Source organism: Cydia pomonella, unplaced genomic scaffold (assembly GCF_033807575.1).
Source record: "Cydia pomonella isolate Wapato2018A unplaced genomic scaffold, ilCydPomo1 PGA_scaffold_208, whole genome shotgun sequence".
NCBI classification, from domain to species: domain Eukaryota; kingdom Metazoa; phylum Arthropoda; class Insecta; order Lepidoptera; family Tortricidae; genus Cydia; species Cydia pomonella.
The window spans coordinates 267,603-282,672 of NW_026907848.1; the positions used below are offsets into that span (position 1 = coordinate 267,603).

The following is a 15,070-nucleotide window of genomic DNA, read 5'->3' on the forward strand; positions in this document are numbered from 1 at the left end:
GTTGCAATCCTTAGTAATTACCAAGTATTTCATAGGTGACTTTGTATCTAAAATATCTTTGGAATTCATTTTCAAGGAAATAGTACATTTCGATGCTAGTGCGGAAAGTATGTCATTACTTAAGAATAATATTTCCGCACGTGTATCGAACGACGTTTTTTAATACAGTTGCGAAAAAATAAAAAAACAACAAGTACTTTTTTATGCTTGTTCTATAAGACAGAAACAATGGTAAATATAAAATATTATACTATTATTGACCTAAGTATCGTTACTTACGATTATTTGTGTATCGTATATTTAAATTATATGAAAAGAATATCGAATGTTGCCTTTGGAAACTTAAAACATTCTTGCAGTAAGAAAAACGCCTCTTCTTTGACAGGCGTTTCGGTAGGTATTCCGTTCCATTCAGACAACTTATTAAGAACGGTTTTACAATAAGTATTATAAACTAAACGTGTTACAATGATGAAGAGGTAAGTAATAAAATATGAAATATGCTTACTCGTATTTATTATTTTTACATTAACAGTAGGTTTTTATTACGACTTTTAAAGGAAACTAACATTAACACTCATCAATAAGTAGTCATGAATTGGAACAAGTGGAAAAGTAAAAAGCACTAGTTCGCGAAATCCAACTTTCCGCACGCTAAACAGCTACGTAAAGTAGCACTTTATGAGCAACTGTATTAAAAAATCTGTTAAAATCAATTTATCTTTACATTTATCTGTTGAAAATCTGTTAAGATTTTTTTACAACATTGGTGGCAAACAAACGTTCATTTAACCTGTTACTAAACGGCAACATATGAAGTATGTATGGAATTATGGATGCTTTTAACTCCAATAAGTTATCATTTTTGTTTTCGTGCCATTGACTGATTACTGAAATAAGCCGATTATGGTGTGTGAATACAGCACGTCGCCTACGCCTCCATGTATAAATGTATCGATTCTCTAAAGTAATTTACTTTTGCTAATTGTGGGCGTTAGAGTCAGCTCTCCAAAATATTAGGTACTTTTTAGGTTTCGTACCTACTAAAAATTCAATGTCAACCAAAATTAATGCCAAGAATTTTCCTGAGAATCATGTTATCGGCTACGACGTAGCACTACGACTGACCGCGACCGAAGCTCAGCAGTGAATGACAGGCCAATTCGAACATGCACTAACATCTGAATGATATCTAATAATGATATTTTTCTCTCGTACTTGTACGTACACGAATTGGCTTATGAGTTTATTACAAATTTAATATTCTGCTCCACCACACATAACAAGCGTAAGTCATATTCTTGTGCAATAAAGTACAAGTTCAAACTGATAATAGTGGCCTATTTTACTTACGGTTGTTATGCTTGGCTGGGTAGTTTCGTAATCTAGGTTCTACGTCAGATTTTAGCTACCGTGAAATTTCTGCCCATCCCAACCGCTACAATGCTGTGCTTGTAAAAAAAATGTGCAGTAAAGGTCGTAGCAAACTTTCAACATAAAAACAAAATGTGGATCATATTAAAAAAAAAAATATCCGTTTAGCTTTGTGGGTTTATTTGTGGGTCAAATATCTCTGTTTGCCACTGCGTGCGTGGAGGTACTAGATAAGTTCGGTAGTTATCATAAAAATCGTATTGTCATAGACAATTGCAGTCAGTCAAACCTTATTAATCCAAGACGTTGCGCGCAGTGGCTTGGAGAATTTATCATGCACTCGCATTTGTGGGAAACTGAAATTGAAACTATGTTGTTATTTCTCATCGTTTTAGCGTTCTCCCTGTTGCATAATAAAGCAGACGGAGGTTAACTTTTTGCAACCTAACCTACCTAACCTAACCTAAGTAGGTATAAGAGTTTGGGACAGTACGGTTTTTTATTACGAAATCATTATTACGGAAACTATTGGCAAAAGTCCGGTTTGTTAAGCACTTAGCCCTTGTTAACAACTTTTATCATGTGTATTGTTATCTAATACAATACATTAAGCGTCATGTTTCAATTAAACACTACTGAGACGAGCTAACCGGTTCACAGCATGCTCATAAAAGCGTGTGTATTGTTACCTAATTCCCAAAACATTGCCTCGACTCTAGCTCATATTTAGTATAACTTGACCACACGAACAGTAACAATCCATAGGCAATCGAAGACCACAGTTAAGTACTGGTTTACTGAAGCGATTGCTCGATTAGGGTTGAGAATGACAGCATTTAGTCGCGTAGCGGCGTACACTTGTTGCGCGGTTCATAAAGATAATTTAGCGGAATAACATGCCCGTTTGTTGTAACATACAGCAAATCGAGGGATATATTCCGATTTTATTGATATTTTCACTTGCATGAGGATCATATTGTATCTCATATGAACAGAGCTTTTTGCATTTAGCACGTGAAGCTGAAATGTTTTTGAATTTTCTTTAAAAATAAAAATGTTAAGTATCTATATGCGTTCATGAACCTACCATAAAAAAATTGTACGCCCTAGCAGGCAACTGTTGACACGTATAATGTAAAAATAGACCACCTTTGTATGTACACAGTTATACAATAAAATTCTATTCTATTCTATTCTATTCTATTCTATCACTACATCTAATAAAACAAAGTCCTCCGTCGCGTCTGTCTGTATGTTCACTTAAAAACTACTGAACGGATATTCATGCGGTTTTCACCTATCAATAGAGTGATTCTTGAGGCAGTTTACGGTGCATAATTTGTTAAGGTTTTGTGTAAATCCGTGCGAAGCCGGGACAGGTTGCTACTACCTATTATATGATTATTTATTCCGCTTGATCTTGATCCCTTGATATTTTAAGGATCTTTAAGTCATAATATTACTGGAAAAGGCAGAAAGACGGAAGAAGGTCTTACGATAATTACGGAATGTTTTCAGTTTCCTCAACGAGTAGGTAATGCCTGCTGGACAAATGAAATAGTTGAGTAGGGTAAACATACTAGAACCTACTTTAATATCCTTCTTGATATTGTCCAGATCAGTGTCATCCAAAGTTAGTTTGCTTGGTGAATACTGACAGTTCTTAGCTATCTCTCATTAGATTTCGGGGTTGGTCCCATAGTATAAGTTGCTCAGTCTAATCCCACAACCTCCCTGGCAACGGGAATGCGCATATGGCCACCTTGTATACAATTGCGTATCAATATTACCTTACTATTCATCATACCCGACTTAGTAATTTTTTAACAAAATTTAACATATTATGTCCGGAACAGTTTGGTTTTCGTAAAATGAAATCAACAACCCATGCTGGGTTTGAGTTCGTAAAATTCATCACAGAAAACATCAATAAAGGTACTCCAGTGGCATCGCTTTTCCTAGACATGTCAAAAGCATTCGATTCTGTAAATCACTTGAAACTTTTAAGCAAACTAGAACATTATGGTATCAGAGGAAGGGCGCTCGATTGGATCAGAAGCTATTTATCAGACAGATCACAATGTACAGAGATCAGTAGATTAGTAGAATTCAATAATGTAACCACTAAAGAGGTTTTCCGCTCTCAGTTTAGAACAAACCACATCGGTGTCCCACAGGGCAGTATTTTGGGTCCGTTGCTTTTTGTGATATATATAAACGACTTGCCTAATGTGACCCCCAATAAAATAATAATGTTTGCAGATGACACGACTATTCTGGTAAAGTGTAATAATAGGTTAACTTTCAATCAAGAAATAAATAATACTATAAATGACATTATTAGTTGGATGAATATGAATGATTTAAAAATTAACATTACTAAAACTAAATGTATGCAGATTACCTCTTATAATTCAAATGTTGTACCAATTTCAGTCCAGTACCAAAATGCAAACGTAGATGAGGTATCTTCTGTAAAGTTTCTAGGATTCACTTTAGATGACCATTTACACTGGAAAGACCACATCGAGCAAATTTGTGTTAGACTGAACAGATTTGTGTTTGCTCTACGAAGATTGAGAAACACAATATCTGTGGAAGCAGCTTTGGCGGCTTATCACGGATATGTGTCTTCAGTCCTTCACTACGGCTTGATTATGTGGGGTAATTCTGTCGATGTTGAAAGAGCATTCATTATTCAGAAAAAATGTGTTCGGGCTATCTGTAACGCCTGGCCTGAAGACCCTTGCTTTCCACTGTTTAAAAAATTGCAGATACTCCCCTTACCCTGCTTATACATAAAAGAAATATGTATGTTTGTAAATAACAATAGACCTTTTTTCAAAAAACGTGGGGAAGTGATACACAGACAGACCCGACCAAATATTATGAATTTGCTACATAAACCACGAGCTTATAAAATTATTTACAAAAAAAATGTATATAACATGTGTATAGTAATATATAATCGATTACCTAATGACATCAAATTATTGAAAGGAAATAGATTTAAGAATAAACTGACTGCTTGGCTTCTTGATAATTGTTTCTATAGTGTACAAAAATATTTAGATCACAACTGACATGCTGCTGAAATTTCTAGTTGATAATTGACATTCATATTCAGGAAATATTGTAAATTCTATTTTATTTATTATAACTTTGACATTTTGTTTAACTTCGACCCTCGATTATTATTTTACTTGACATTGTGTAAATTTGATATTTTTAAATTTTTGTTTCTATTTTTATATATATTGACTGTTTTTTTAAATATTTGCACGCCTGCATGCAGACTGAATGCACGGATTTTCTTTTATCTTGTAAGACCTTTATATTACTGTGTTCTATGCAAATAAATTCTTTGAATCTTTTGAATCTTTGAATCTTGAATCTTACTTGCATGTAGTACACAACTAAACCGGTAATTTATAATTGCGTAATTTACATTTCTATGTAATAATTTCTTAGTAATGTAGGAAAGTTAAGGCCTATTTTTAGTTCATTTATTTTAAATAGGTTGTTTGTTTGTAAAAGGCTGTTTGTTTTCTAAAAAATAAAAAATACAATAATTGTGACATTCAAATAATAATCCTACTTATAACAAAAAATATTCGAGTTACTTTTGGACCATAGTTAAGGACTTTCGGACCCTTTTTTTTTTTTTTTTTTTTTTTCGTCCAGGGGGGAAAATGCATTCCGCATACCACCCGGGTGCGGGGGGTGACCCGAGTGGTTATGTGGGACTCCCGTCTAGGCTAATGAGGCCCACGGTATACCCACTAAAAACCCCCCATATGCCACCTCGCCGCCTTATTGGTGGGGTTACGGGAACACTTGCGTACTCATCCGCGACCCCACTGGCGGCAGCCGCCCGCGAGCGGCTCCTTCGCGGATGCCCGAAGGCCCTTCACGCGAGGCGCGCCAGATGGTTCGACGCGCCTTCCTCCTCGGCCTCCGTCCTGCAGTGTAGCGGACCCCCCCGAGCCCGCCACAAGGAGGCCACGGGCGCCAGAAAACTCCCCAGCGCCCGGCGGCAGATGAGGTCCATGGTTCTGCCGCAAACCACAACTCGGCTGCAGAGGACAGGGAGAACGGCACACCGTAACACCGACACTCCTCTTCCTCTGCAGCCCCACCAACGCCGCTACAGCGGAACGGCCCCGCCAAGGTCGCAGGGGATAGGGAGAGTGGCGCATCGTGATACCATCACGCCTCTTCCCCTGCGATCCCACCTCGGCCGCCGAGGATAGGGAGAACGGCTAACCGCAATACCGACACTCCTCTTCCTCGACGGTCCACCTCCAACGCGTCACAAGCGGGCTTATCAAGCCCACTTGGAGCGTCCTCCTCGGGCCAGCCAGCACCTCAAACAGGCCGGCCCTGGTTGCCTCTTCGCTTCACCGTGGGAGACCAAGCCACGGCTACTAAGCCCCTCCACCACGACAAGGTGGGCAACCCTCGGGGGGAGGACTTTCGGACTCTTTTTTTTTTTTTTTTTTTTTTTTTTTTTTTTTTTTTTTTTTTTCTAGGGGGGAAAATGCATTACGCATACCACCCGGGTGCGGGGGGCGACCCGAGTGGTTATGTGGGACTCCCGTCCAGGCTAATGAGGCCGACGGTATACCCACTAAAAACCCCCCATATGTCACCTCGCCGCCTTATTGGTGGGGTTACGGGAACGCTTGCGCACTCATCCGCGACCCCACCGGCGGCAGCCGCCCGCGAGCGGCTCCCTCCCAAATGCCCGAAGGCCCTTTACGCTAGGCGCGCCAGATGCTTCGACGCGCCTTCCTCCTCGGCCTCAGTCCTGCAGTGTAGCGGACCCCCCCGAGCCCGCCACAAGGAGGCCACGGGCGCCAGAAAACTCCCAGCGCCCGGCGGCAGATGAGGTCCATGGTTCTGCCGCAAACCACAACTCGGCTGCAGAGGACAGGGAGAACGGCACACCGTAATACCGACACTCCTCTTCCTCTGCAGCCCCACCAACGCCGCTACTGCGGAACGGCCCCGCCAAGGTCGCAGGGGATAGGGAGAGTGGCGCATCGTGATACCATCACGCCTCTTCCCCTGCGATCCCACCTCGGCCGTCGAGGATAGGGAGAACGGCTCACCGCAATACCGACACTCCTCTTCCTCGACGGTCCACCTCCAACGCGTCACAAGCGGGCTTGTCAAGCCCACTTGGAGCGTCCTCCTCGGGCCAGCCAGCACCTCAAACAGGCCGGCCCTGGTTGCCTCTTCGCTTCACCGTGGGAGACCAAGCCACGGCTACTAAGCCCCTCCACCACGACAAGGTGGGCAACCCTCGGGGGGACTTTCGGACCCTAACCTAACCCAACCCAACTATAGGGTAGCTTTACAGTACTAAATAATTTGTTAATCAATCAATTGTGTAAATGATCGGCCTTAACTCGTCGTGCTAACTGAAACAGTATATTGGGAGGCGAGGGCGCAATTGGGTTAAACGGCTAATTGGATTAGAGAAACCCCTCGCGAGCGACGGGCCTTCCCAGGCGAACTTTTTGACATGTTTGCATAAAATAACAACGGTCGATTATTTTACTTTTTCTTAGTGTACGACCAAAATTATGGTTCCGGCATAAAAATCATGTTACGGCTAAAGTTTCGCTATCGACCAAAAAATTGCCAAGCCGAAATTTTACGTTTAGAGTTTAGACGTTTTATATAATGATACTATTGAATTATAATTAATCTTTCTTCATTAGAATAGACTTGATCCGCCCACGCCCTTTGACGGTTTTTTTCATTGTTTCATTGTTCATATCATATGTAGGTAAATGTTCATAAAAAGAAAGGCTACCGAGATTTTGTTCGTTGATTTTTAAACGTGTATAAAAGTTTCCGTTGCGGCTGAAACTGAGTTCAAAACGGAACCTTCGGTTTGGGCATCAAATACCATTTCAGTCGGACTCGGACGCAACAAAAAACTTCCAGTCTTTTGGGGTTGTTATTAGTACTTAGATTTAAAATTGACATTCGTTTAAAAAAAAAAAATGCAAGTAAAATTTAAAATAAATATTCGGCTGGTCACGATTTTGGGCTTACAATTTCTTTTCTTCTGTCTGTTTTCGAAACCCTAAGGCATGAAAATAGGGACGAGAGGAGGTTTTTTTTTCATTAAAGGCCTGTAGCTTTACCACGACTGCCTTAGCAGTGTCAAGCTGACATATTTGATAACGTCTGCGTAACTTACTTTCTATACATCTCGCTCGCACTAATATGCCCGTACGAGCGCGATGCATAGGAAGTAAGTTACGCTCACGCTAGCGATTACTGTCAGTGTAAAGCCGGTGGTAGCCGTACTTTTCAATCTTTAGACACGTTTTTTTTTTAATTATGTTAGGTTTGTTTTTCCTTTTGTTGTACAGTCAGCGTCAAATACTTTGTAGCAACCAAAGTAGCCAAATAGTTCGGTACACCATATATTTAGTATGGTGTACCGAACTATTTGGCCAATTTGACAGCTACAAAGTATTTGACGCTGACTGTACCTATATTAAGGTGTTGGTAATGTATTGTTTAATCCCGTACATACCCAACTAGCAAATTGGTAATAACATCTGAACCTTTTACGACTAATTCATCGTAGGTGCGTCGTAAATAAGCAAGTTTTAAAACGTGATGTTGTATAAATGTCATTTATACCGCACTTTAGTTTAAATGCAAATTGTTCTTAAATCGCAGTTGTACAGACGTTTGTATAACATATAATAGTAATAAAGCAATTTAATCACTGTCGTACAAAAGTTTTAACCAAGACCTTTTCCCGGTTTTACAACCTCAATATGACATCTTACAGCACTTTGGTCATAGAAAAGCTTTATGAGTGATTACTGTACAACTAATCATAACATCAGCTTTTTACAGCTGTTCAATTGCTAAAGTGCCATACAACAGTCATAAACACGACCGTCTTATAGCTAAAAGATAGGGATTACGGCTTATTTGTTTCATAAATTTTCAGTTCTTAATACAGTGTTGATACGCAAAATGTTAAAATTAGATTGGAAAAAGTGGAAGCAGTTCAAAAGGAGCGGTACTTATAGATGCAAAGTTCGTCAGAGTTGTGCTTCTTTACTTACTAGCACAGACTTAACTTCAAAACTGTTTGTTTCACCTATTAGGTTCACCAAGTTCACCAGGGAACCCTGAATTAGGGTGATGGCGGCCGTATCGTGTTGGCTTAAGAGTTTTAAGTCGTAAGCTAGTGCTTTTAATTATAAATGAGTCATATAACTACTCATAGATAAAAATTAAATTAATTTATTTAATTAAATATAATAAATAAACAATATTTAAAGGGGGCATTAAAATTTTCTTAGAAAACCTAGTAGTAGTAGTAGTTTTATGTGTTTCCATGTACATTATTTTCAGAGGTTGTGCAATAAAGAGGATTTGTATTGTATTGTATTGTAAATTCGTCGAAAATATTATGTTCGCATGCGTATCTGATTTACCCATTACCCATTTTAGTTGCAGTAATAGATGTCGAGTCGGTTATACTTAAGTACTTAAAATGGTAAAAAGTATAATATTTTTCACGACTTGTTTGACCGGCAATCATCCATGCACAGTACACACAAACAGGTAATTATATTATGATTGAAACTGCTTCGCTATTGCATTTCACCGACTCATTAGTCGTAGAAACGACTGCATTATGATCACTCTACAAGCAATTGCATTTACAAATCGAGAACTTACGATACTTTTCCGACTAAAAAGTCGTTTAATATATTTTTTATGACAGCTAAATATGCTTGCTTATGACGATTGAGTGACCACTCAACGACTATTTAGCCATAAAAACTGCGCCAAAATCGCGTCATTTAAACGTTTGTATGCCTTAAATTGCATACCATCAAGTTTTATGAAAAACGTTTGTACAACATTTATATGACATATTTTTGCTAGTTGGGTATTGAAGAAAGAAAGAAACTTACTAGCACGACAAAAGAAAGACAATAACAAATTTATAATTAATTTGCGGTCATCTTGTTGGTACAGTCAGCGTCAAATACTTTGTAGCAACCAAAGTAGCCAAATAGTTCGGTACACCATATACTTTAGTATGGTGTACCGAACTATTTGGCCACTTTGAGTGCTACAAAGTATTTGACGCTAACTGTACCTACCTACTTGTAAGATGTTTTATATTTTAGAACATCACACTAGGGAGTCGTGATGCTGGATCGTATTTGTGTCGTACATTGTCACATGTGAAGAGTCAAATGTGATTAGATATAAAATCGAGCGCACATTACCAAAATCCACTTATTTTTTCTTTTACACAATTTTACCACATCATTGGCTTTGTTGTTTCTACACGACAGCCAACGACTGTTTAGTTTCAATCAATTTAATTTAAAATATCCTCGTTAATTGCTCATAAAAATTAAAAATAACATGACGCCAAGACTTACTAAATCGTTCATTAGCCATCCACCATCGTAAATATACCTAATATTCAGCGCATCATTTATTTTTAACACTATGAGAGTTTAAAGCAAAATAAATATCCGACAAGAAGCAATAATCTTCGCGCGTTATCTTTGACACTTTATCAATGAAATCCGTTTTTTCGCGAGGACATTGAGTAGTAAAGTAATAACCGGCCAAGAACATGTCGGGCCACGCTCAGTGTAGGGTTCCGTAGTTACTTTTCCGTCACAATAAGCTAAACTGGAGCTTAAAGTATAGTAAATTGTTAACCAAGGGATGAAACGGTACCTTTCACCCGAGTTAAACAAATAGGCTTTGCATAATCAGTACCTAATTAAAGTAAGTCTTTTTACTATGAAGGGAAAACTTTTTGCGATAACTCAAAAACAGCTAAACTGATCATTTCCGCTATAGTTTTCATTTAATGTCTTTCTTAAGCTCTACTTCCACGATTTTTTTCATATTTTTTGGACCTATGGTTCAAAAGTTAGAGGGGGGGGGACACATTTTTTTTTTCTTTCGGAGCGATTATCTCCGAATATATTCACTTTATTAGTTTTGAAAGACCTTTCCAACGATACCCAACACTCTAGGGTTGAAGCCAAAAAAAAAATTCACCCCCATACGTGTAGGGGAGGTACCCTAAAAAAAATTAAATTTTTAGATTTTATTGTACGACTTTGTCGGCTTTATTGATTTATATATCCATGCCAAATTTCAGCTTTCTAGCACTAACGACCACGGAGCAAGGCCTCGGACAGACAGACAGACAGACAGACAGACAGACAGACAGACAGACGGACATGGACAACCTATAAGGGTTCCGTTTCATGCCATTTGGCTTGGCTACGGAACCCTAAAAATCACGTACTAAACATTACGTAGGTACAATCAGCATCAAGTAAAAATAGTCGAAGCCAAAGTGACTAAAGATATCGCTACACACCCCTTATTCCTATGGTTTATTTTGGCGACTTTTGCTGTCACTATTTGATACTGACACATTTAATAATGTACCTTCTTTATACTTAATTTAATTTGACAAATGCTTGCATGTTATGCGATTACCATTTTATTTATTCTGTTAATAATAATAATAAGCGGTGGTAGCCGAGTGGATATGACGTCCGAATTTAAATCCGGAGGTCGTGGGTTCAAATCCTGGCTCGTACCAATGAGTTTTTCGGAACTTATGTACGAAATGCCATTTGATATTTACCACTAGCTTTTCGGTGAAGGAAAACATCGTGAGGAACCCTGCACACATCTGCGAAGAAATTCAAAGGTGTATGTGAAGTCCCCAATCCGCATTGGGCTAGCGTGGGACTATAGCCCGAGCCCTCTTGCACATGAGAGGAGGCCTGTGCCCAGCAGTGGGACGTATATAGGCTGAATTATTATTATTTGTATGTCTCTTACAAATTCTCGGGACCATGGGGTCCCGGGCATTTGGAAGGCGTGCGTGGGGCCGAAGCCAACACGTAGAGGCCCCTTGTAATAAGACAATTTACTCTAAATGTAATGTGACACCAACCGACGATTATCCCTGTTCACACTATAGCAGTGCACCCAAGGACAAGCCCCGGTTGGACTATTGTAAGAAAAAAGTACAAAAAGAAACCGGGCTATTATTATTAATAATATATTGTATATTAATAATAAACTAGGACTTTGTTAGGTATTATTGCCGATACAAATAGTGAAAAAAATAAGAATGAATGAATAATGAAAGTACAAATAATGGAGATACAGCTCTGCAAGTATGGACTTTTCTATTGGAAATATTATCCTCTTTTATAATATATTAATACTTTTTGAGATAATGGGGAAATAAGAAATATTTACTTTATTCCGCCTTTTTAGGGTTCCGTAGCCAAATGGCAAAAAACGGAACCCTTATAGATTCGTCATGTCCGTCTGTCTGTCCGATTATGTCACCGCCACTTTTTTCCGAAACTATAAGAGCTATACTGTTCAAACTTGGTAAGTAGATGTATTCTATGAACCGCATTAGGATTTTTACACAAAAATAGAAAAAAAACAATAAATTTTGGGGGTTCCCCATACTTAGAACTGAAACTCAAAAAATCTTTTTTCATCAAACCCATATTACGTGTGGGGTATTTATGGATAGGTCTTTAAAAATGATATTGAGGTTTCTAATATCATTTTTTTCTAAACTGAATAGTTTGCGCGAGAGACACTTCCAAAGTGGTAAAATGTGTCCCCCCCCCCGTAACATCTAAAATAACAGAATGAAAAATCTTTAAAAATATATGATATACATTGCCATGCAAACTTCCACCGAAAATTGGTTTGAATGAGATCTAGTAAGTAGTTTTTTTTTAATACGTCATAAAATTAAAAAAAAATTTTTTTTTTCGTCAAACCCATACGCGTGGGGTATCTATGGATAGGTCTTCCAAAATGATATTTAGGTTTCTGATATCATTTTTTTCTAAGCTGAATAGTTTGCGCGAGAGACGCTTCCAAAGTGAAAAAATTTGTGTCCCCCCCCCTGTAACTTCTAAAATAACAGAATGAAAAATCTAAAAAAAATATATGATATACATTACCATGCAAACTTCCACCGAAAATTGGTTTGAACGAGATCTAGTGAGTAGTTTTTTTAATACGTCATAAAATTTTAAAAACAATTTTTTCATCAAACCCATACGTGTGGGGTATCTATGGATAGGTCTTCAAAAATGATATGTAGGTTCCTAATATCATTTTTTTCTTAACTGAATAGTTTGCTCGAGAGACACTTCCAAAGTGGTAAAATGTGTGTCCAAAGTGGTAAAATGTTGAACAAGATCTAGCAAGTAGATTTTTTTTAATAGGTACGTCTTAAATGGTACGGAACCCTTCATGCGCGAGTCCGACTCGTACTTGGCCGCTTTTTTTATAACTTCTATCTTTTGTGTGCTAATAAACGCTTCGAATACATTTTTCTAGATATCTCTATTTTTCACCGTTTTCAATTTGTAGAGTCCGCCACGATTGAAAATTGTGTAAAAATATTTTAAACGGCTATTAAAGTAATCTCTATACCTACTTGAAAAAAAATCATTATGCCCAATATGCCCATGGGCGTAATGAAAAAAAAAAAACTATAACGCCCGTGGGCATAATATAGTTTATTGCGTCTCAGTATACTGCATGGCATACAATAACACGCAAGTGTGATGAAAAAAAAATCTTCGGGAATCTTTGTTTGCCGCTCGTTGGTTTTCTAAGCAGAATATTAATTTGGATCTATTAACATTAGTACTATACATATACCGAACACGTATACGTAACCTTCATATATGGGCAATAAGGACGTGTATACATATTTTTGGCACTTTGTCTGTATCGATATTTTCAGACGGTACTGTACTATATGTATACTGGCACATGCTACGCTAAACGCGTATCTTGGTAGTGGGTACCATATTCGGAAAATAAGCATCGATATTTCTATCCCACCATGCATAACAGCGGCGTCTAAGTCATTGTGGGTAATAATAATAAACCAGTTTGAATTTGAATTTGTATGAATTTTGCAATGACTTTTACGGCTTTTATGCGTAGTGGTGCAGTATTATCTATTGTCATTGAGTGATGTAGTTTTAGAACAAAATTGCATTTAATAAAAAATAGCATAACTAGATAGTTATTAGTAAATAAAGCAAAAATTGCATCCCCGTTTTGTATTTTAACGGGGATGCAACGGATTAAAATACATATATTTTACAAAAAAGAAATAGTGATCTAATTGATCTAAAAACCTATGTACTCTATTTAGAATTATAAGAAAAAGCAGTTGCTTTTGTTTTTATTATATTTCATAGATAAAAATTAGTTAAGTAGGTAAGTCCTATACATATCTTAAATGCTGTGCAGTGTAGATACTCTAATCATTACGTTACCTTAATTGTTATTGCTCCGATTCTTTGACAAATGCGGCATAATTTAATAGTATGTTTTGGACTAAAGGCTATTTTAATGACACTTAATTGCGTGCGTTAATCTAATTTACTGCCTATCAGTGGAGGGCGTCTATAAAACTCGATTTCCACCGACTTGCCTCATTTTCAGGCAGTTTAAAACTTTTTCTACCTTTCCTTTCTAAAATACTTTTACTGCGCTGCCGCTGCTGCCAATTTTTTAAAAACAAAAACTTCGGTAAGATTTCAAATTTTGACTAAGACACTTAAGGAATTACCATGGACATCGTGAAACGGCGGGTTCGATGCACCTCCGAGGTCCGCTTCAGCGCGCTGTGCGGCCAGCTCGCCCTCGCCAGTGCCATTCAGAGGCGGCAGTTCCGGGCTTTTCCACACGCACACGTAGTACACAGACAGCAGAATAGCCGCCAGCGACACCGACAGCAGGTACGCCAGAACCGTAAGCACGCGTACCACCTTGCTCACGGACTTCGGCTCGTACGCCTCCCGGAGCGGCGCGCCGGGTTCCTCCGACGCGCTTTCCTCTTCCCCCTGAGCGCACACCGACATCACCTCTACATTTTTTGTATTAAGAAGGATATTTGTATACAACGTAAGTGTGCGGGTGTTCGCGGTCGGGAGCGCGGCGAGAGTGGCTCCCGTCCAGCGACTGCTGTTCCCGCTCTAAGCCGATCAACTACACGCGTCACGGATTTACGAATGTTCGACGCGTCACCGATACTCGCTATACGTGTACGATGTTCTTACAGACGAATTGACGAATTCATTCATAGCCGATAAAAATAGCAAATTTGGTTCTTATATTTTCGGGGAATAGGATAGGAATGAGTAAGAATTTGACTTGTATTCAAGTCGCGTTTCAAGATATGAATGGTTACGTTGATTTGGGTACCCTTTTAGCACACGTTTTCCTTTAGGCGGGGCAAGACGGGTTCGTATTAAACCAGTTGAGTTTTAGGCCAAAATCTGAGTAAGTATGACTCTAATGTTGCCAGTTTCTATTTAATTCTGATTCTGAGTAAGTTCGATAATGTATAGAGCATTTTATTAGTTATCCAAGTTCCTAAGATGTCAGGTTATTAAGATCTCAAATTCCTAGCTCTTCAGATTCTCATAATGCCGGATTCTGAGTAGGTCAGAAAATAACATAACCATTGTGACATTGTCATTAAGAACTATCTATTAATTACTTTATCATATTTAATCTTAAAGTGGCCAGTATCTCAGATATCTGCTGATTGTACCTGGCCTTTTCGAAATTAAATATACATAAAATC

At 38.4% G+C, this 15,070-nt stretch overlaps 1 protein-coding gene across 1 annotated transcript in view; it reads right to left on the minus strand.

Annotated features, from left to right (window-relative positions):
* LOC133533865 (putative transmembrane protein INAFM2) overlaps window positions 1–14,479 on the minus strand; it is a 40,053-nt gene extending 25,574 nt beyond the window's left edge. Inside the window, exon 1 of the mRNA XM_061872940.1 lies at window positions 14,051–14,479. Coding sequence (XP_061728924.1) covers window positions 14,051–14,342 — 292 coding nt within the window. The 5' untranslated portion in view covers window positions 14,343–14,479. The remainder of the gene's footprint in view (window positions 1–14,050) is intronic.
* Window positions 14,480–15,070: the final 591 nt, after the last annotated feature.